Here is a 22,587-nt window from a genome sequence, read left to right as displayed (position 1 = left end):
TATGACACATGTGATTTCACAATTACGTAGATACCGTTGGCTATGCAAAAGGCACAAAGAAATAAGAATATACCCAGGTATTGTTCAAGATCAGTCTTGAGGCGGACTAGTAGGAGAGGAGGCAGACGACGTACAGGTGGTGTCCAGTACTGGTAGACGTCATTGAGAACGTCATCGTCGCATGATAATATGTCTTCCAGTTCCGATTCTGTGATACCCATACGTGCTAAAATAAAGAACGAGGTTAACCAGGGCGACATTACACAGTGGAATCTAAATCTGTGAATTTCATTAAAAGAGACAGATCATTCCTTGAACTAAAAGGGCGAAACCTACTGTTTTTGTTTTTATAGTTACGTGGTTTATGAATGTCCATACAATAAAATTATTGCATTTAACCAAAGACATGTAATACAATAACAGTTATTCTCTTAATTGGTTGGTGAGAAGAAAATCAATAATTAATGTGAATAATTTTTAACCTACAATCTTCTTTATGCTGTAACATAATGTGTCTTTTTGTGTTAGTATAACTGCAGACAACATAGGCCTTAAAGGGAATAAACATTACATAGATATCTTTAGGGGAAACGGCGATGGATGTTTAATATTACATTTGGGACTGTATTGGGCGTATGAGATTTTACCATAATGTTTGGGATGGCATGGTTCTCTTGGGATTGGAACATGCGTACCGCTTTGCCGTTATTATGCATTTCTGATAGAGCGACTGCTATAAGGTGAAGTTGTTTGCATTGGCAACATGCACAGTGACAGTCGCTATAACGTATCTGAATGATAAATGTTTTGTAGAGCAATATGTACGGAATATTGTCGACTTTTTTTGTAGCAATTCTTATGTATATCTATATTTTTGGTAACTCCTGATACATCATTTTATCTACTGTCTATAATCTAATATCTGTAATTGTTATTCATGGCTGTAAATTGTGCAGAATATCTTGATTAAATTTTGCCTGCGTGCCCTGAGCAAAGTATTACATAGGATCTATAAATAGATGCTTATGTATGTAATGACAGTTATTAATAATAATAATCATATTAATAAGACTTAATGGCGCCGTTGGCTTAATTTCTCATTTATCGATGAGGTTTTGACTCTTCTAGAAGAATTCAGTAATTTTCCATTGGTTGGGCTAGGTGACATGAATAGGAAAATTCGCCGAGCAATGAGTAGCAAGATCCATCACGTGAGATAAATTGCGAAATATAATCGCAATAGACGATGTATATAAAGAGCTAACTGAGCAATCATAGTCATTCCAATTTTTTAGTCATCCTCGTTTCTTATATTCCTGTTGTAACTCTGCAGACGTGTTTTAAGTTGTACTTAGATATCAATATATTATTCGAAAGGAAAATATTTTTTTGGACTGTTCAGTGGAAATAGAAAGTGCTCATTATTTGGAATATAATATCATTTTGGAACTTTTGTGAAATATTTCGAAGGAGTTCTAGAGAAATCCATCTTGACAACGTCAAGATTCTTGGAGGACCGGTACATTTCGGTTTTAAAACATATACATAACTTTTCATTCATTTAGGACTTACGAAGAACTTTATAAAGATTATTCTGGAGTCACGTCATAATACTTTAAGTTCCTCTCACATTTTCATTTATGACTTTGATAACTAAATTCTTTGTTAAGTTTTACAAAGCTTGTTGACTTTGCTTATCTCTCTAGCTTAGTTTGTGATCATAGTTTCGTAACACAATGTAATATTTGATCCCAAGACAAAATACCGTATCGATAACTGATCTGGATGGCATACATACATTCTATTGTCGTCTTAGTTGCAATCTACGTATCGAACTCGTTGCGTAACACTGCGTTGATAAATCGTTTGTACATCATCATCATTCTCAACTTTACTCCAATGTATTTGCCCAGACCACGTGAAATACAATAAAAAATAATATATAAGAAGTTGATGATCTGGCAACAATGAAGTATCAAGAACATGTGTGATAAATCACCAAGACAACCCTTGATACGGCAAGAGGAAGCGACGAAGAAAGGTGAAAAAATTTGACACTTTTGTTACTAAATCTAAAAAGGACAATTCATGCACCAAGATTCGTATGAATACCCTAAATTTGAGCTCGATCTGTCTGCTGAGACACCCCACGATGATATTGTATGAATCTCAGTGGATACAATACCGGCCAGGGTCATCTTTAACGACTACAGCTCCCACAGATTTTCAAATCGGGCTCAAACTGATGACCAGGACTGAAGTCATTGCCAAGCATTGCCTGTGACTTATGTGGTTTTACCAGGAATGCCTGGAACTGTATTGCCTTTTCAAACAGAGTACGTGCATCAATCATGTGGTCTATGCCAAACAATAAACTACCTCATCGAAAATCCGAAGGTGTTAGATTCAACGTAATCGAAGTGTACGATAGTCATCTACCAGGAAATGAATGTTTATGTGTCTACATAAGAAAACGAGAAATAACAACACCCATTTTAATAATATGAAATTACAGGAATCAGATTCAATTATGTGCTGGCAATAATTTGTGCATTTTCATCATCAACGTAGTCTTGTATTCCCTTTACCCATGTATTGACTTGTTTAGGACACCATTTCCCCAGAAACGATAAGTAGAGGAGATGTTAGGTGATCATTATGGCTTTTTGTCTTAATCAGTTAAATTTTGTTTCAAATAAAACTGTCATAGAAGAGGAAGGACTGCCAAATATTCACTCTTCGTTATGTATGAGTAAATAAATAAGTTGCGAGAGGCATTTTAAAGTGTGGATTTTATAGTAAGAAAATATGGCTATCTATATTATTTTTCAATTCTAATATATATGTCTCTCCCTCTATCTGTACTAGTAACATTCTGAATAATATGATACAGCGCAATGTGACTGAGTGCGTTCCTTGTTTTCAATAAATTTTATAAAAATTGTCCAGTTCCATTCCTGGAAAATTGCGACTGGTCTATGCATACAGAATCGTAATCTCTACGGCACATCCCAAGTTCTAATAATATGTACTGAATACAGAATCTTACCCTGGAATTTCCGCTGTTGTTCCAAATTCGAAAAAGTGTGTCATTAAGTGTAATTGTATTTGTCTCTATCATGTTCGATTCTGAAAAAAGATTTCACCGTCCTAAGCGTAATGTTCAATTTCCGTACCGGTCCAAATATTAAATTACCGTAGACCTGAAAGTAACATCCTTGCTGTTAAAACACAACTGTTTCTTGTTTCCCAGGGAAAAAACGATTGCCTTTTCCTCGTAAATCTCTTCCAAAATTTTAACCAAGCAGCACTTTATTTCACAATTACTCACAACTATGCAAATATATAATAAATTAGTATACTGAATACACAAATAAATGTTATTCGTTCCGTTGTATTTGCCAGTATATCAAAGAGATTGACTGCTACATATTATAAGCAACCGAACATATGTCACAGGAGTTCTTAAATATTATTATATCAACTTGTCTTTGAATTTTTTTTATCCATTTAACTGTCAGATAAACACCTTGACGTAATCGACAAATAGAACGAAATTATTATCGATGTGCCAGCTGATCCAACACTCTGTCGGTAAATTCCGGAACCTCATCACCGCGGTCAGAATCCATTACGTATTTGATAATGACAGAAATCCAATCTTAAACACAAACACCAAAGACGGTTAAGTAAACGGCAGGATAAACTTTGAGTGCTTCAAACTGAATTTCGTCACCTGTGACTAACGATGCTAACAATGGAACTATGTACAAATTATAAACATCACTGTCCGGCCTGACAACAAATGATGTTGGTGGTACATAATCACCATCAAGATGCAGCTGATCATTTATCCCAAAATAATTTCGACACCACGTACCTTTAGTTCCGGTTAATGTACCTTTAGTTCCAGTTAACGTACCTTTAGTTCCGGTTAACGCACCTTTAGTTCCGGTTAACGTACCTTTAGTTCCGGTTAGTATAAGCAAGTGTGATGCAGACTATCGCACATTTAAGATGCAACTTTGAGATCTATCAAAACAATTTTCAATAAGAGAAGTCATAAGTCGGCCCATTTCTGAGGTTGCCGTTTTAATTGGTTTCTCTCCTTTGATTAATGTTTTTTGTCTGAACGTACTAGAGCATAGCATCTGCAATTAGCACAAGCCGCACATACCCGATCATTAAATCCATGTCAGCGAGGAATTGTCTGAACAACTACTGGTGTTCAGATGAAAAGTAATAAATTGGGTTCAGTGTCATAAAATCATTCAGGGAAATTTGTAAACCAGTGTCAATGTTTTGATGCCGGACGATGTACGACAACAGATTGAGATATGTACGTGCCGTATATGATTGACTTCAAAGTTAAACCGAATTTCTTCTGAAGGTTCTTGATGACCGTTTAACGGCAACGAAACCTCAGATGTGATTCTCTAAAAACTGAAGGGGATAACACAGGTATCCACGATGCTTTACATTTCTAATACAATTGCACTATCAACAGCAGCCGCACCACGCTAAATTGCAACACTGTAGTTGTTTTTGCCGGTTAATGTGACTGTATATTTGGCTCCAAATATAACCTTGCCAACATCTTTATAAAAACCAAATATGTGACTGAGGGGAACTGCAAACGAAATCCGCAATGAGCTTCCGCGAAGCTGTCCTTTGCGCTGAGCAAATCCACGATTGAAAGTGCCGTTAACGCCAACAACAACAGGCTGCACATCTGCGTCAGCGTTGTGTGCAAAGTTTTGGGGTCGCCTAATTGACTACAGTTGAGAATTGACATTATTAACTGTATTCTTGATAAACATCATAGTTGGACCAGCTATTCTCGTGCAATAGTCGCTATATCTAGCAAGTCCAATAATCGTCGTGGCAACATCAACGTTGTCAAGAATTGTTCGATTTCCTTTCCATCGATGGAATAACGTGCACTGTTAAACAACACCAAAATGCCATTATTATAAATACAGCTGTGGAATTGGCAGGATAATCGGTAAGGCCAACGTCGTTTTGTACCAGTTTTCTCTCAACTTCCAAGAATGTCTAGCACAGAAGGAAAAACCTAGACGCGTTCTGCACTTGAAGTTCTATTTTTAATTGATTGGGATCTCTAGCTGGGTATGAGTAATATCTCTTTTACTTCGATTCACCAACACAGAGACACCCATATCAAATGCTGGATCAGATATCTATTCGACATGAGCCATTCTTTATACATTATTAGTTTCGTCTAATACCTTTGGTTGACGGTTTGCCATCCAAATACACTCTCCATTGTAAGATTTCCAATGACAATTAATGACATTACTTAATGCAGGTGGCATAGTTTATATTGATGGCAACGTAACAGCTTTTGGTGGTGCTCGAGTCACTAATCACCGAAGTCGATCTCAAAGCGTTTGAACTTCCTGTAATCCCAGTTGTTTCATCCGATTCGCAGCAACTCGTTTGACTCGCATTGCGACTTGTTTGGCGATTGGTGTTCCACGCGACGTTAGAGCCTTGAGTACTTTCGGTGCACTTGTAAATAATCCACAAACAACATCACCGAGGCAAGTTCTATATTATATCATGTACACGGGCTTTCTTGCGTTAACTACGCGCACGGGTTTCACACGTCCGTGCACAATTGTCATGCTTATTTTTAAATGCCATTTTGATATCTAATGTACAACTCCGCAGATCCACAACGCGCCTGTCTTTATCCACAAGGGAAAAATGAATATGTGTCAACTATTTAATATAGCATAGAAGATATACTGGTGTTACGGGTATAATCGATATAGAATCATCTGGTTCCACGGTTGGAGAAAACTCCAACAGAATATTACCCTGAAGAACTACGCAAGCGGCAAATCGTTGTGTGTATCTTGAACATGTTCGAGGTATTCCATATCAACTGCAGAGAAGTATATGTGATCGATATCGATGTTATGATCGTGCACGTGTCTTTGTAGGACAACGGTTGCATCATTGCCTATCGATAAAAGTTATTTGGTCGTAGATATAATATATGTAACTGTTAAGAGTAGTATCATCATACACTTCCACGTTTGGGTTGTTGCTACGAGCGTATCTGTGACTTTACATTGACATTCCGCCACGATATGATTGGTCACTGAACATATGCTGGTCAATGTCAATAAGCAATTCTAGGTCAGTTTTGGTTTCGGACAACAATGCATCCCAACCCATACCCGGTGATGAAACGTAATGTACAGAATCGAGCTTCCACACGTGCATGGCAGTGTTACATAATTTCTCAAACACATCAGCAAGCAACACTACATAGGTGCGCATATATAGATCGTGATAATCCCCAAGGGTTTTCCATTCAAATGCTGACCAAACTTTCTTTGCGTGTTCGTAATCTTTTTCTGAATAACCTTCGCGTGACAGCGATGAAAAAAACGCTTCGATAGTTGCCAACTGAGTTCCAGCAAATTTGTTTTAGTCACTCATGTTCACTCATGATACACACCCTTTCTCGCCATCAAATCTGTTTTGGTTGGACAGTATCCGCTATTGATTACAACTTCCCGCGTTGTCAGGCTTATTGGTGAGTATGATGCCGTGGCTACTGCTTACAGTGGCCATCCCACTCACGAGGGTTATGAAGCACTACAGGGATTTTTGTTTTACTGAGTAAATTCTCAACTGCAAATTACATCAGTTGAGTGCGTTTGTACGCGCTAATGATATGACAATGGTCAAGTACTTTGGCATCGTTGAACGGTAAAGCGGTCTCGGTAAGAGCTTTTTCACAGATCAGCAATGATTGGCTGCGGAGAACTCAGATATGTTATCATCCGTCATAATCATGACTGCTGCCAAATATATATGTTGTCGAATCCATTTTGGCGTAATTTCGATCGACCTAAGTAACACCTCAACTGTGTTTAGAGCGCTAGCATTCTGGCTGCGATAAAAGACTGGTTGCTCTGTTTTTCCATCACAGCGATCTGCAACATAACAGAACCCGCATGGGATTTGTTCAGAGACTTGTACTGTCTGGTCGAACTGGACGCATTCGTGTCTTTAAAGCAGAGCTGGACGCATTAACGTCTGCGACTGAAACGTTAAGACATTCAACATCCGCATAGATGATATAAAGGGCTTTCATCTTTCGTTGCACTGCAGTAAATTTGATAATGTTTTTACCAGGTTCTGGCAATATTGTCCGCAGCGACTTTTTACTAGTCCCTCCACACTAAAAGTCATGGCTGTTGAGCAGTTGCGGAGTTTTGTATGCAGCGTCTGCAATGATATTTATTACGTGTGTGCTTGCTGTGTTAGTTAAACAACCAGGCAAGATTCTTTATCCATGCGTAGTGTGATACCGAGTCAAATTCTTTCATTTCACTCAGCAGCAACAAGCCAATATGGATGCTCCCATGTTGTCCATGTCGGGATAGTGCAATTGGATAAAACCCTTTCTCCTAAGTAAACACATTATTAGCGGCACCTGGGTTAAGTGTCTCAAATTTTGTCAGTGTGGCTTTTGTAACCTGTACTGAAAATTCTATATCACCAAATATGTGTTCACCCAAGTGCTGCCGCTATTTTTTAGGCATGTCTCGTGATCACTAGCTAGATATAACACTGACAACATTGCCCATTCACAACAACGATTGTCAAATTATTTACGTTTATCACTGACCTAGGAGAGAACCACGCTGGTGTTGATATGCAACTGGTTCCACGAAATGGTTGATACGGTGAGAGATGTACTTATCCACATCTTTCGAGGGTTTACTCCGATCTTGCATTTCTCTATTTCTCCAGCGTTTTGATATTCTTTTCAATGTCTTTGTCAATTTCGTCATTCATGGCGTTGTTGTCTTTGCGGTTCCGAATTACGCGGGTACCGTTGTGAATCCACGGTATAGTAGTTTTAAATTCATCTTTGTCAAGCGTCATAACCAAATGCGCGCTTAGGAAAATATCTGCTTTAATGCCAGAGTAGCCAAAGTTTTGTAACACCACTACAATTCCAGGAATCATATTTGTTTATAGTTGTCGAGCGTCTTTACGGGGCTTGTAACTGAGATAACAGCCACGTGATTTTTAACTGACCACTCGCGCTTGAAATACGAATTTGTGTACTTGTGATTGTTATGCTTTAGCATGAACATACTCAGCCGCTTCAGTAGCAACGTTTTTGTTCATCCTCACTACAACGACGATGACGGTTTTGTTCATACTCGTCTAGTATTGAAAGGATCTCATTGTTTCTTGCACCTCTTGGTATTCGTGCAAATTGTTTAAGATGTCGTACTGTTCCTGTTGTTGTTGCTGCTACAGTGGAAGTGACAACCGATGGTGGTCGATTCAGGAGAAATATGAGTCTTAAATAATTCAAGTATGTCAGCCTCTGGCATACGACTTATAAAGTATAGTCATAGCTGTCGAGATATATGCTTTAGCTGAGGGATGGTAGGCATCGTTATATAAGGGGGAGGGGGAGGTGACTCTAATTAAGAAATTCGTCAATGACTTGTTTAAATTTTTGTATTTTACCAGGAGCAGAAACTGCAATTGCTTCAGTCCTAGTTAGTATTTCATTTATTTCTCATTTATTGGAGGTGGGTATTAGTCTTTGCAGTCACAGGTGATTGTTCGGCCACAGATGTTTGTAGGCCTACTGTCGGTTTGTTTTCTCGCGACTGATAATATCAACGAACAGATAGATCTATAGGGTCGACAAAGCAGATTGTATCACTTGACTCCGATGCCACGTTTAAGACACGGCCGTGCAAAATGGACTATAACACAACACCATCGTATGTCTTTTACAATATCCGTAATGACAAGTTCTGCCGCAGAGTTTGTATATTCCAAGGCAGACACCTCTGCACTTAAGAGCCCTAGTGCTACTTTTTGTTAACGTTCTTCAACGTTTATTTGTGGACCCGGTCAAATAAAACTTCGCCAAGAGACTTTAACGGACATGAATGCTAATAAGGCATTGTATATTTTAGATTCAGCTTTATCTTCAATTATTGATTTTTGAAAACAGCCAAAAATGAAATAAAATACTGCTGTTGTTTGAATGTCTGTAGTATCGTTATATAGAGCGAACAACAAACAATTAGTTTGAGAGGAAACCGGTTCATCGGGGAAGGATAATAATAACACTAACCAAAAGCAAATCCGGAATAGATGAGGATACATTTGCGGTACAGCAAATTATTAAGTATTTCAATGTCTTCTCTATTGTCCGTTTTCACTATCTTCATCAAATATTTTGATATTAAATTTCCCAAATATATACCCGCAACGTAATTGTCGGGTAAAAATACAAATGTTTGCCAACAACTAATACAATTTAAGGATCTCTCTCTCTCTCTCTCTCTCTCTCTCTCTCTCTCTCACACACACACACAGACAGACAGATATATATATATATATATATATATATATATATATATATACGTATTTATGTGTGTGTATGTCTCTTTCTCTCTCTCTCTCTCTCTCTCTCTCTCTCTCTCTCTCAACAGCATCAATGTTTTAAGCTATATAATCTTATAATAATTACGACTGTCTTGTATCGAATGTAGATGCAGTTGGTACTGAAAATATCATCACGTATGTATGAATTACACAATTAATGCATTATAGATACTTGTTTCCGTACCTACTGTAAGGTATCCAAGCGATTTAGAGACAAATATCTTCCCATGCAATACCTCCAAACGCTGGAAGAGTGCATTTATGCTCTCTCTGATAGAAGACTGCAAAACAAGTTCATCTTTCTTTGTGAAAGACTTCCAGCGAAGTGCTTCGTCAAAAGAAAGCTTCAGGAAAAGGGCTAAAGGACATTTGAGGCACGCCTCCTTGAGAAAAATTAGCTGTTCCTTTGTCAATGTTCTTTTGTTCATTGACAGCCACTTGTCTATGATCCCGCTGACATCACTGTCCGGTAGAGTTGGAACTTTGTGGAATTTTGTTGTGTCACTCATTCGGGTCTAGTCATCAATGTTATGAAAGTAAAAAAGCAGGACTACACAATCAGGAAATTTTAGGATGTGCACTACCAAACCAAACTAATCCATTCAAGTTGATTAATACAATGATTAATTAAACATCTACATGTTAGGAAAAATTATAAATATAGCAGCTTCATTTATATCTCCCTTTTGGGAGAAAGACTTAAAGTAAGAAACAAACTTGAATTTTCATAACTAAGAATATTTTCAGTTAAAATCACAGAAAATGTCCATGTTTAATCGTATACAGTGTTGTAACTCATACGTGGATCTCCATTCATTTATATCTCCGTTTATTTATGTTTTGATATTTTGTGGATAGGAAAATAATTGCAACAATTTTGCTTATGATAGGTCATTAAAATGTACATGGATCACTTATTTTTTAATGTTTGCTACTGATGTTGTGTATTTGATCGCAGCTTTGGCTTGAGCTTTTTTTCACTAATACTTGCAGAGACAATGCCGGCCTGAGTAACATCTGAGAATATTAAGTTCGTGATAATATCACTAATTTTCTTCCTTTTTTATATTAGTTGCTTGTGTGTATTACCCGCATGACAGGAAGACATTCGTTGCTTTCTTCTGGAAGTGTGGAAACGATTAACTTGACATGGTTTGGCAGTTTCTCTGGTAACCATGCCAATTGATGTGCGTTGTTTCCGGTGTCTAGTTGGTCCAGTGAATCAAATAAAATAATTAAAGGTTTACTTGCACTTGCAAACTTCAAGGTTTCGTGGAAATCATTCACTAAATCATCGAACAACTGAAAAATTCAAATTGTTTCATTTCTCTACCATGAAATGAGGGGTTTAATTGTATCAAAGCTCTCTCTCTCTCTCTCTCTCTCTCTCTCTCTCTCTCTCTCTCTCTCTTATTGATTGTGGATCTATCGTTCAGAAGAAAAAACATCGAGCAACACTAATCTCATCATAATAATACTGCCAAAATGTTTGGCAATTACGAAAACAAATAAAATTATGACTACACATTAAAATAAAGTGTTAAATTATATTTGCCTTGAAGTTAATATGTTTGGCTACCGTCCATTTCAGAGAACGAAAAGTAAAGTAAACAAATATGATCATAGATCCATAGGCGATATAGCGAAGAAACATTAACAATTTCTGCAAGTTACAACACAAGAGAATATTTTAATACAAAAGATAATATGGGAGTGTGTTGTCGAAAATTGCCTCCTTCGTTCTTAATTCATGCTCATATTTTCTTACCTCAGGCACTGGACTTGACACTGCATAGACTCTTTTGATTTGCGTTGAAACGCTTTTGAGGAGCGCCATCACGGATGTGCTTTCAGGAGTTGTCCCCAAAAATCTGATAGAGATAGTTATTAATGTCATGTAGATATCGACACATATTCGACCACAATACGATAGTGAAATCAAAGATCATGCAGAAGAGACTATATATGTATGCGTAGATTAGCAGTTTGCTATTCAGATCTTCTGTGTTATATGCCATCTCCAAACAAAGATAAAATGGAACAGAATTTGCTATGTCATCATGACCAGGTTACGGAGCACGCGTAAACACATTTTCTGACTACGTAACAATCGCCAAGTGATGGTAACATTGATACGAAGCTTAACTATGCCTGATGATAGAAAGCGTGATTTTTTACGCGGGCTACGTCTCGAAAACTACATGCATCTTATGGAAAGCTTTCAAACGTGAGCATTTTATATAGGGGATCTTACTACAATAGACAAAAAATGGTCCACTTAAGAATCAACTCATTTCATGATATATTGAAGCTGTACCATAGGTAGTTATGAAGATAAACTCCACAAAGACCTGGTGCTGAAAATGTAAGGGTCAAACGTGGTAACCTAAACAATCAAGTAGTCACATTATTACGGTGAGAACTTACATAAAATTTGCATAAATGTACAGTGTGTGTGTATGTGTGTATGATCATGTGTGACCACGAATTATCAAGTACGAAACACATTAAATTTACCGAAATTCACTGAAATCAAGTTGATTACTTATTCCTTATCCCCGATTCAATAAGGAATAAGTAACCAGTTAAAGATTCAAATATTGTAAAGCGAAGCCTTCCTAAGCTCGTAATTACTTGAAATAGTTCTCATCTAAGCACATTATAACCACACAGGACAAATCTCCAATTTCACACTTGCATGATTTTTTTTGTTGTTGTGGTTTCACGTTTGCTTGAGTCAGTAGTAAGCTTTTCGAATCCGAATACTGAGTTCACACCATGCAATACAAGACATGACCCAAGCCCCTAATACAACTAAGTAATCCTGTCTAAAATTAATAATATGTATACCAAACTATATCATAAACCCTTCCGTATTATGTCTCTATTCAGCTTTATATAGTTGATACCAAAAGTACACTCATATTTCTCCATGTGGGTTAGAATAACACCAATGCATACCCTAAAGAGCTTTCATCGGTAATAAGTAAGTTATGGCCAATCACTTATTGAATGAATATCTCACTGTATAAGGAATAGGTAGCCAAATATATGTTGAAATGGTTGAATTTAGAATAAGTAACTGGTTACTTATTCCTTATTGAATCGGTAACTGGTTACTTATTCAGTAACTGGTTATTTATTCCTTATTGAATCGGTAAATGGTTACTTATTCCTTATTGAATCGGTAACTGATTACATATTCCTCATTGAACCGGTAACTGGTTATTTAATCCTTACTGAATCGGTAACTGGTTGTTTATTCCTTATTGAATCGGTAACTAATTACTTATCTTATTAAGTAGGGAATAAGGGGTAAGTAACCAACTTGATGTCAATCTGAAATTCGTCCCGCACATTCGTCCTTTTCGTTTCATGTGTGTATACAAACAAATATTTATATATCGGATAAAATATACATGCATAAGAAAATATCTCACAAAATGCACAGCACATTCTTCGCTTTTAGAAAACATTCAAGAATTACATACACATTGGTGTGGTGAATGAGCACACAATGCATATATCTTCAATGCAGACATGCATTAATTCCTATATAGATAGGTACGCTGGCACATAAATGTTCAATACATAAATATATCACGTACATACCAACATACGTACATACTTGTATGCATGTGAGGAAAGGGCTACCTTAGTTATTTCTGACAAACTTAGATATCTGAAGATAAAAACTTGTAAATCATTCTTTCTAAAAGAAAGGAGCAACAGTAACTGAGTTGGTAGAGCGGCATCTGACTCGTTATCAAAGGGTCGCCGGTTCTATACCGGCTCAGACCAACCTGGGGTCGTTGCTCCGATGTGTCCTTGGGAACACCTCAGAGCTCAAATTTCTTCAGCCAGTAATGTGATAGAAGGAACCAACATATGATCTACAAAATAAAGACTTACCTTAGCACCACGACAGCATTTCCTTTCAAATGATCATAAGCAACCTGGGCCCCCTTGGCCATAATCGAGGTCTTGCCACACCCAGATTCTCCATAAATAACAAGGGGAAGGGTGGCTGTGCTGTCAATGTATTTCTCAATGGTCTACAATAATAATAATAATAATAATCAGCATCATCACCATCATCATCATCATCATCAGCAGCAGCAGCAGCATCCAAAGCTGCATATATGCTTTCCTATTTATTAACAATTGAGTCGCTGTGGCTCCAAGGTTACCGTGGCCGCTTCAAAACCGAAAGGGTGCTGGTTCAAAACCTGCCATCGAACTAGCTATGGTTAACTAGTGTGGTTGCGCTCTAAAGTTTCGCATTTTGTATAGGGGTTGGATTTTTAAAGAAAATAATTTCCCCGGTTTTCCTGACTGGTTATACTGGCTTTTGAAAAAAGTACATGTATATTTTAGGTATAATTAAAATAACCTTTAATTCCCTTTAATTTGGTGAATGATTGATGGGTGTATTGGGGTTATAGTTTATACAGCTTGACCTTACTTCAGATGTGTAACTATCAAAAACTGTTATTTCTGCGTGGTCGTTTTAACTTACTGGAATTAAGAGGTAGATTGTAAAAAAGGAGCTGGTAAGCTTTTTTTTAATACATTTTATATCCTTTTAAATTCATTCATTGTACTTTCAGAAGTCAGTATTGTCTACTCTGGCAAAATATGTTTTCACTATTTTAACAACTGCCAAAGACAGTGTACTTTAGATTTATTCAGGCTGATTTTTTTGTCCGCCTCGGAAGTGGAAGGTCGTGGGTTCGAACCCCGGCCGAGTCATACCAAAGACTTACAAAAATGGTACTAACAGCTGCTTCGCTAGACGCTCAGCATTAAGAGGTTAGTGTTAGGACTGGTCGGCCTGGTGTCAGAATAATGTGACTGGGTGGGACATCATACTACATGAACTGCAGCTAGACATCACTATAAACTGTCACACTGCAGACATCGTAGCAATATGACTGAAACATTGTTAAAACTGCGTTAAAATTCCTAATCACACAGTCACACAAATGTACTTTACATATGTCATTCTTTCAGAAGTTAATACTATATGTACAGCGCCCCCTGTGTTGCGTCCTTGGGCAAGGCACTTTACTCTAATTGCCTCGGCACTAAATAACGCATTTGTGTTGCTGTCTCGTAAAGTACCAATCATAAATATTATGACACACTTTGCGGGATTTAAGAAAAAATAAAAAATTCTTTAATGTTGTATCGATGTGCACATGGAATCAAAACAAATCTTACGAAGAATGTCTTCATAGGGTCACATCGTGCGTGTTTAATATGACTTTACGATGATATTAAAGTAATTATACTGATTCGTGTTATATATTGGAGATCATATGAAAGCTGCATAATAATAGCAATGCATTAGAGAATGAATAGTTTACCTTGATGCTCTCCTCCTGTCCATGGAAGGTATCAGTTTTTGTTTGGCAGACACGGACATGTCGATATACCTCCTCTATTAACGGATCCTCTTTCTGCGCCCTCTCATTCACGGCCGTATTAATCATTTCTTTCATTTTGGCTACAAAGTCGTCGTTCATCTTCTTTAAGTATTCACAATGTTCTTTCTTCTCCTTCGTTACCCCTGATATCAGTATGTAAGTGCATAATTATACAAATGCGTGTGTCCGTATTTATTTGTAGTTACATTGCATTTATTTCTCGAGATGTAATTAATATCACTTTTGAAAGTAGATTGCAAAGTCTTTAATTAGTTATAAAGAGGCGCAACCGTCTTGAACTGAAGTTATGTAACAGCTAAAACTGATAAAATAACTGACCAAAAATAGCAGGGTAAATTGATTTCTGGAACATGCATGCACTTGAAAGTTTGCAAGTCTTACGGTGGTGATTCTTTTAATAGGATTGTTTTCCGCATCATTTCTTATAATTTTCTTCTTCAATTTCCGTATGCAACTGCACCACACAATAAGTATGTATTAAGAATAGTTTTCTTTTCATAACCACTCATATTATGTCTGACCAATCGTACAATAACCACTTTAAAATTTTCGCTGTATCATTACTTTTTAATGTTAATTTTCTTTCAATATTAAGAGCATCATACCACAGAAAAATTAAAAGAAAATGCTTTTATAGCCTTGTGCCAATTTAATGACTTCAAACACAAGGAAACGCGATATATATATTTCACTGATCAGTTTAATAGATATTGCTAATTTCGAACATTCTGCTCAATAGCTCGGGCTTCGAAAGTTGCTTTCATGGAATAGTTGTATAGTCACTAAGACGCATCCTGTCTGCCTGTATTACTTTTATTTAACAGTAAAATGTTGCCATAAGCCGAAATCACACAGAACAACACGTCAAACTATTTGGCAAACTATGAAGATTAATTCAAATTATGAGAATGAAACTTACTCTGAGAACCTACTGCTTTCCATTTTAGCAAGATAATCAATAATGATCATTGCATAATCCAGCGAAAATTATCCTGATATACTGCTAAAGCGTGTATTTATTCATATAAGATCGAATTATATCCAAATTAAATCCAGACATTCTAACATCTGTCAACGTTTCGAGTCGCCTTGAACTGACTGTCATCTTGCTTAATAATCAGTATTGACTGAACAATGTATCAGATACAGATAAATGTTGCTTTCACGGGCGAAGAGCTTAAAAATATGCCGACATCCTGTGCATCTAGAACGTTATTGACTTTGCCAGAAATGTAATCGAGAAATGATTCCTTATTATGACTGGATGCAAGCATCCTTTCCTGCGTGCAGACAGACAAACCAATGCACAGTGGAACAAAAGTTTACAGACACAAATACATACCCTCCTTATCCCAATCTATTGTGTAAGACAATATCCTAGAATTGGGTAGGCTTTTATCCATTTTCTCTTCCTTCAATGTTCGCAGCAAGTTTTGTGACCTCATTACCTTTTCGTTCTCTTTTTCTTCCTTGGCGCATTCTTACAACAGAAAATTACTCTTATTCACCACCCTTTCATGACTTCAAAAATTAATTGATAAATGGTACAATAGAATAGCATTCTTGCTCACTAAGTTTATTTGATCTAAAAACATAATAAATATTTAGATATATCCTTAAATGAGATCCCTACCTCTTACTCACTACTTGTATATGCGGAATCAGATTTATAGACAATTAGATATATTTTTGTAACTCCTGGTACATGCTTGTATCTAATTTTTATAATTCTTATTTTCTTAGTCATGGCTGTAATGTGTACAAATATATTTAGTTATTATAGGCCTACGTGACTTGAATTTGTTAAGGAGTATAATATTGCACATGATCTATAAACAGATGTTTAAGTATGTGTTGACAATTACTACTAATAATAATCTTAATAATAAGACTTAAATTGCGCCTATGGCGTAGTTTCTTAGTGACTGATGCTTCGAGAATAATTCTATAAATTCCCATTGGTTGCGCCAGGTCTCCTGAATAAACCCAACTCGACGCAAAATGAATAATGTATGCTGTCACGTGTGGTTTATCGCGAAGTACTGTCGTAATATACGATGTATATAAGGAGAAACTTAAGCAGTCAGTTTCATTCCACATTTTGCAGTCGTTCGCACTTATTGTGTTCCTGGTGTAAGTCTACAGACGTGTTTTATGTTGTACTTAGATACTATTCGAGAGGAAAAACATTTGTTTGGACTGTTTGGTGGAAATAGAAAGTGTGCATTATTTGGACTATAATACTATAATATTATTCTGGAACTGTTATAAATTACTCAGAGGAATTCTGGACAGCGCCAACTTGACAACATCATGGTTCTTGGAGGGCCAGGACATGTCCTGTATTGAACTTTATATTGAACTTTTCTTTCTTTTAGGACTTTCAGAGACCTTTATAAGGACTAGCTTGGATTCACTGCTAAATATTGTAAGTTCCTCTCACATTTTCAATTATATCTTTGATAACTAAATTGCTAGTTAAATTTTAGAACACTTGTCGGTTTTTCTTCTTATCTGTTACTATATATATATAGTTAGGTACATTTCAATTGCATTGTTTCTTAAAAAAATTTTTATTTCATTAGATACTATAGATAATTGAATGATGAACTTGACTTTGCCCAATATTAAATTCAATTTTCTACCTGACATGCATCATTGATTTTTTTAAATAAATTTTGTAAAGAACTAATACATAGTTAAATATGTGTTCTATGAGTATGGATAACTGTTAGGATTATTATCTTTGCCTGAGTCATGGATATTGTGTTTATCCTATTTTATATTCTAATCAAAACTGGGATTTTATCTTGAAAACATTTTGAACCTTCTGCAAGGTTATTTTCCATTAGGTAATACGTTTGTTTTTTATATGGAAATTGCTTATTGTGACCTGACTATATACACAAACGCACACATTATTACGAATCTGTGGTCTTAAAATAAGTGATAGAAAAGAGGGAGAAGCAACAAGCTTTGTAAAATTCAAAAAATAATGTGTTTCCGTAGAATACAAAATAAAAATGTAAGAAAAGGAACTTACGGTATTGCGAATTAAATCTCAAATAATCCTTGAATTACAGACACAAGTTCTACTGAATAAAGTTCTGAATAAACTTAAATGGAAATTCGTATTAAATCCAATGCTAAAGATGCTGACGTGTCTGTGGTGGCCTGTATAATGCTGATGTGTCAACGGTCTTTTGTTGGATAATAATACACAATAATACAATCCAAGAATTAAATCCTTATTTGAAGTTTCACTATATATTCAAGTCTCTATTTCCAAGAATGTTATTTTTGAAGAGCACATTGTATTTCTAGAGAAGGATGACTTGAATTAAATAACTTTTCCACTACCAAGATAATATAGTCTTTCACTTTTCCTCAGGTCACAAAAAGAATTTTGTAAAAAAAAAAAAAACATTACCTAACGGAAAATAACCTTCCAAAAGGTTCATAATGTTTACAGGATAAAATCTTAGTTATAATTGCAAGCCTATTAATATTGTAATATAAAATGTGCTGTAAACAACATGTAGACCCCGCAATTCATAGGGAATTTTCAAAGTTCAAGACTCGAATTGAGATAGACGTGTTTACTACAAAACCAAAATGAATCATTCAGGTCAGGTAGGAAAGGTATTTGATTTTGGACATCGTCAAGTCCAACATACAATATCACATATAATGAAATAGAAAATATAAACGAAATACTAACTAAAAGAATGCAATTGAAATATACATAACAATATAATCGTGTGTGTGTGTGTGTGTGTGTGGAATGATTGGCCTATTTCATTAGCAAACCATGGTATCCAGCCAATGTTTTAAAACCTTTGGTCACTATGTTATTATCTATATTTTTAAGCCATCATGGCCCTGCTAAATAAAATTCGTGTATAAATTACTACAACAGTCCACAATTATAATTTTGAGCAAAATTTTTGAAAAAATCTTGGCCTCTTGGCCACCCAAACTTTCACCCTTTTACCTTTTATACAAAACTAAACATGTTCTATGTAATTAGAGGTTCCTAATTCCATCTGTAAAGTTATTTCTTAGAATTCCAAATACGATATCCATGATTACTAATATCTTAATCCAGAGTATATTAAGTAATGTAAGAAAAGTAAAGAAACGAGAGTTAAGAAAATCAATTGTTTAACTATAGAAAGTACATGACAATTGTAAACAACAAGTGATTGAAATTATGAAGCCGTAAAGAAAATGCTTTACCCTAACTGATATACGAGCGCAGCGAGATCAGCGTAAACCCTCCGATCAGTGTTCAGCTCATATTTTCATAATTTCATATTTGATATAACCACTAGCATTATTAGTCAATGCATATAGTCGTGATCAAAATTTTTTAAATAAAACCTGGACGACAGAGATTATAACAGAACAATGTTCCAGATACTAACCAGGCCATAAAGATAGCAATATATGTCGCAAGTTACTATAGATAGAAATAGGTTTCTAACTCAGCTGTATATATCCCAAGGGTAGCACTTGTTGTATAAAGTTTTCATTGAAAGAAATCGAAGCTTGCATGGGAAGAGAATTTGTAAACGAACGATGGGACGATTTTGTTTGCGACATTGTAAGTTCAACGGCATTCAGTAGGGATCCTAATATGCTAGGCGTTCTTTTCATCTCTCCTTTATTTTCTTTCTATGTGTGACATAGTGGATAGGATAATAATTTATCATAAATGGCTCTCCAATATATATATATATATAATACCTGTATAGCGAGACAGCGTTTTAGAGTATTGTTGCTTTTCAATGTCTTTGATGGTCCGCTTCACCCAAATGCAGTGTTTATCTCTGTTTTCAATGGAAAGCAATCCTTCTGTGATCTCAACCTCAGTCACTGTTTGAAATATTTATTTTTGTTTACAACAGCATGGTATACGTGTTTGTTCAAATAAATGACACAGATTCAATTCATGTTTGAAATATAAAGCAGTTGAGAATGTCATTTCTTTATTATTAATCTTGAAGATTACACTTTCATCTTAACAGTTAGAAACAAGGATATTGAAAATGATACTGGTTATCGGTTCTTTAGTTTCCTACTCATGGAATAAAATGTCATTTAAAAACTGAAACTAAAACTTTACGATTGTTGATAAAGAAACGGCAAAAAGTATATGCCTACCCGACATGACATATTTTCTGGCCGTAGTTTCTTCAAATATTTTCTTAGAACTCTCCTCTAGCGCCCTCAGCATTCTTTCGCGTTCATCCCACCATTTGGTACTTGCCTTTTTCTGTAGAGTTTCGTTTCTACTAGTGAAGTCACCCAGATGGACGCTAATGGGATCGAGCACGTACACAGGTGTCAGAGCATTATCGTCTCTATGATACCACCTTCAAGAACGAAATTTATCAAATACTCTTGAAACGATATATTTCAGTTTCTCATTGCAAGTATATCAAACTCCCTCCCTCCATCCCCACCAAAAGATAACATACTTGTCTTGTGTTGACACTTGCGCTTGATATCTCAAAAACCATTGAGCTAAACTAGACCAAATTAGATATTTAGATATCTGATGTGGATCCCAAGTCCCAACTAAGTTCTTGTGGTTACAAATTTATTTTGAACCCCATCGGGTGCTTCTTTGAGTTAAGTGATCGAAATCAGCAGCAAGATATCTTCAATATGGTTTAATTTGTCTAGATGATATGTGAAACACAGTTGTCAGCAAGTGTGCAATGATTCGTTCAACTTTTGATGTTGGAACGGTTTCTAGGCCTGATTAAGCTGTTCTGATTGACTTAAATTTTAGTCAAAGAGTGTGCTTTATGTTTGGCGAAGGAGTTGATTTCTAAACAAGTAATGGATATCAGCATGTACACATGATATCTCCGGTATGATTTAATCCAAATGTGATTAACATGAATAAGCAGATGCAGATTCCATACGGGAATTCCAAAACATGTTAGCATTTCCTGACTTTAAGCAAACTTTCAAGCTTACGCTCTCACTTTTTCTATGCAGTTGTTGTATTTATAACGGTGTATGACTGAATGCGGTCTACTACGCATGTAAGCAAGATATCTCAAGAACAATGGTACCTAACTGACTCAAATCGGATATCCGGATGTCTTGAAAGAATTTCAACTTCTTACTACATTCTGGTAACCGTTACCTAACTTTCGAGGTTATAGGACACACTCTTACTTTCATTAATTTCGTATTTTCATTATTCCATATTTCACCATTTTCCCGGCAAAAAATTTGCCCTCTAAACCTATATATAAGCTACACAGGCATACAGGGACAAATTTAAGTGGTCTGTTTTGTGTCCTTTGTAGATATGTTTTACTCTGACTAGTCTTGTTTTCTTTCACACAATTATCAATTTAAATAAACGCCTTCATTTGTCATTGCAAATCAGCTCCAATATATCAAAAACAGAGCTTTATAACTTTATAAAATTCATATGCTCAGAGCAAGATGACTGGGAAATTCAACTTGCTCCAGGGAAATTCAACTTGCTCCTGGGAAATTTATACTTGCTTCAAATATAATTTTCCAACTTGAGAGTAATCATAACTAAGGTAAAATAAAATGTGGAATATTTTAAGGAAAGCATGTTTCTTTTTTTCTTTCAGCCTCTGTTTGCACCTTAAACCATATGCCGATAATTAATGTTATCAAAACAGATAACATATGTATAAAAAAATATATGTAGATAGCCGAGAAACAAACAAATGAAAAGAAACCTTAATCTAAAAAGCTTCCTGGTTTTTTTTGCGCTTATGCTTAGGGGAAGGAGTTTTCGAGGTTCATCTGCACCTCCCACTTCGGGAATCAGCGCTTGAGTCCATTTTTTTGTGTGTTGATTTAGCAAAAAGTAAAAAACTTCAAACAATTATTCTGGCAAATATTCTTTTTTAAAAAGAATCTGGTGTTTATTTTTTAAGAAGCAAGTCACCGATTTCTTTAACAGCGGCAATGTTAGTTTTGCAAATACTTTCTTTTGAGAGTGACATATGGTTGTATTTCTTACTCAGTATATGTTTTTTTTAAGGAAAACAATTGTCTCTTCCTAACCATAGCTACAACTTTTCCATAAGTTGTAGGATTTGTTATTCACAAACATTTCTGTAGGTTTGTTTCTAATTGTTATTTTTCTTTCCATATAAACTCCGCAGAGGATGGGCAATGTCTGGTATTTTCCTTCAAGCCGAAATATTTTATTTGCTTCAAATTTAGAACAGTCATTTATTCTGCAGAAAGAGTAATGGAGAAAAATAGTGGAGGGATTGGGGGGGGGGACGAAATGATATAGAAAATGATACTATGGAAACCAGAATATTAGACAAAGGGGCAGACTATCTTCCACCGATAAGGACAAGTGATTTGAAATTAAAGTCTTTGACAATTCCTCTCCAAAGGTTCCTTACAAACCCTTAAGAATGTGAATTCAAGAGAAGACTAACTTTTTAAACAGGAGGAGATCTTCCTCGCGTTCTATTTTGGACACGATCTTATCAAATTCTTCAGCTTGTATTGTCCGCGGGAAGGCATTGTACCCATACTTGTGCGACAGAAGAGTCTGAAAAGAGCACAAATATAGCATTTCAGCCAGACTTTGTCTAGGAAACCAATACTCATGACGAAGTGATGAAGGTAAGAATGAATTCATAAA

General features: G+C 35.9%; 1 protein-coding gene across 2 annotated transcripts in view; it reads right to left on the bottom strand.

Annotated features, from left to right (window-relative positions):
* Positions 1-22,587, bottom strand: part of LOC149795334 (NACHT domain- and WD repeat-containing protein 1-like) — an 85,479-nt gene that overhangs the window by 30,536 nt on the left and 32,356 nt on the right. For both annotated transcript variants that reach the window (XM_089965105.1, XM_089965106.1), the window contains exons 5-14: positions 22,379-22,494; positions 20,085-20,296; positions 19,668-19,796; positions 16,261-16,398; positions 14,838-15,040; positions 13,381-13,523; positions 11,237-11,339; positions 10,558-10,770; positions 9,653-9,983; positions 74-226 (exon numbers count right to left, since the gene is read on the bottom strand). In XM_089965105.1, coding sequence (XP_089821231.1) covers positions 74-226; positions 9,653-9,983; positions 10,558-10,770; positions 11,237-11,339; positions 13,381-13,523; positions 14,838-15,040; positions 16,261-16,398; positions 19,668-19,796; positions 20,085-20,296; positions 22,379-22,494 — 1,741 coding nt within the window. The remainder of the gene's footprint in view (positions 1-73; positions 227-9,652; positions 9,984-10,557; positions 10,771-11,236; positions 11,340-13,380; positions 13,524-14,837; positions 15,041-16,260; positions 16,399-19,667; positions 19,797-20,084; positions 20,297-22,378; positions 22,495-22,587) is intronic.

Source organism: Sinohyriopsis cumingii, chromosome 7 (genome assembly GCF_028554795.1).
Source record: "Sinohyriopsis cumingii isolate HCF-2022 chromosome 7, ASM2855479v2, whole genome shotgun sequence".
Taxonomy (NCBI): domain Eukaryota; kingdom Metazoa; phylum Mollusca; class Bivalvia; order Unionida; family Unionidae; genus Sinohyriopsis; species Sinohyriopsis cumingii.
The sequence above is the reverse complement of the archived record's forward strand: the minus strand, read 5'-3'. Positions and strand labels throughout refer to the sequence as shown.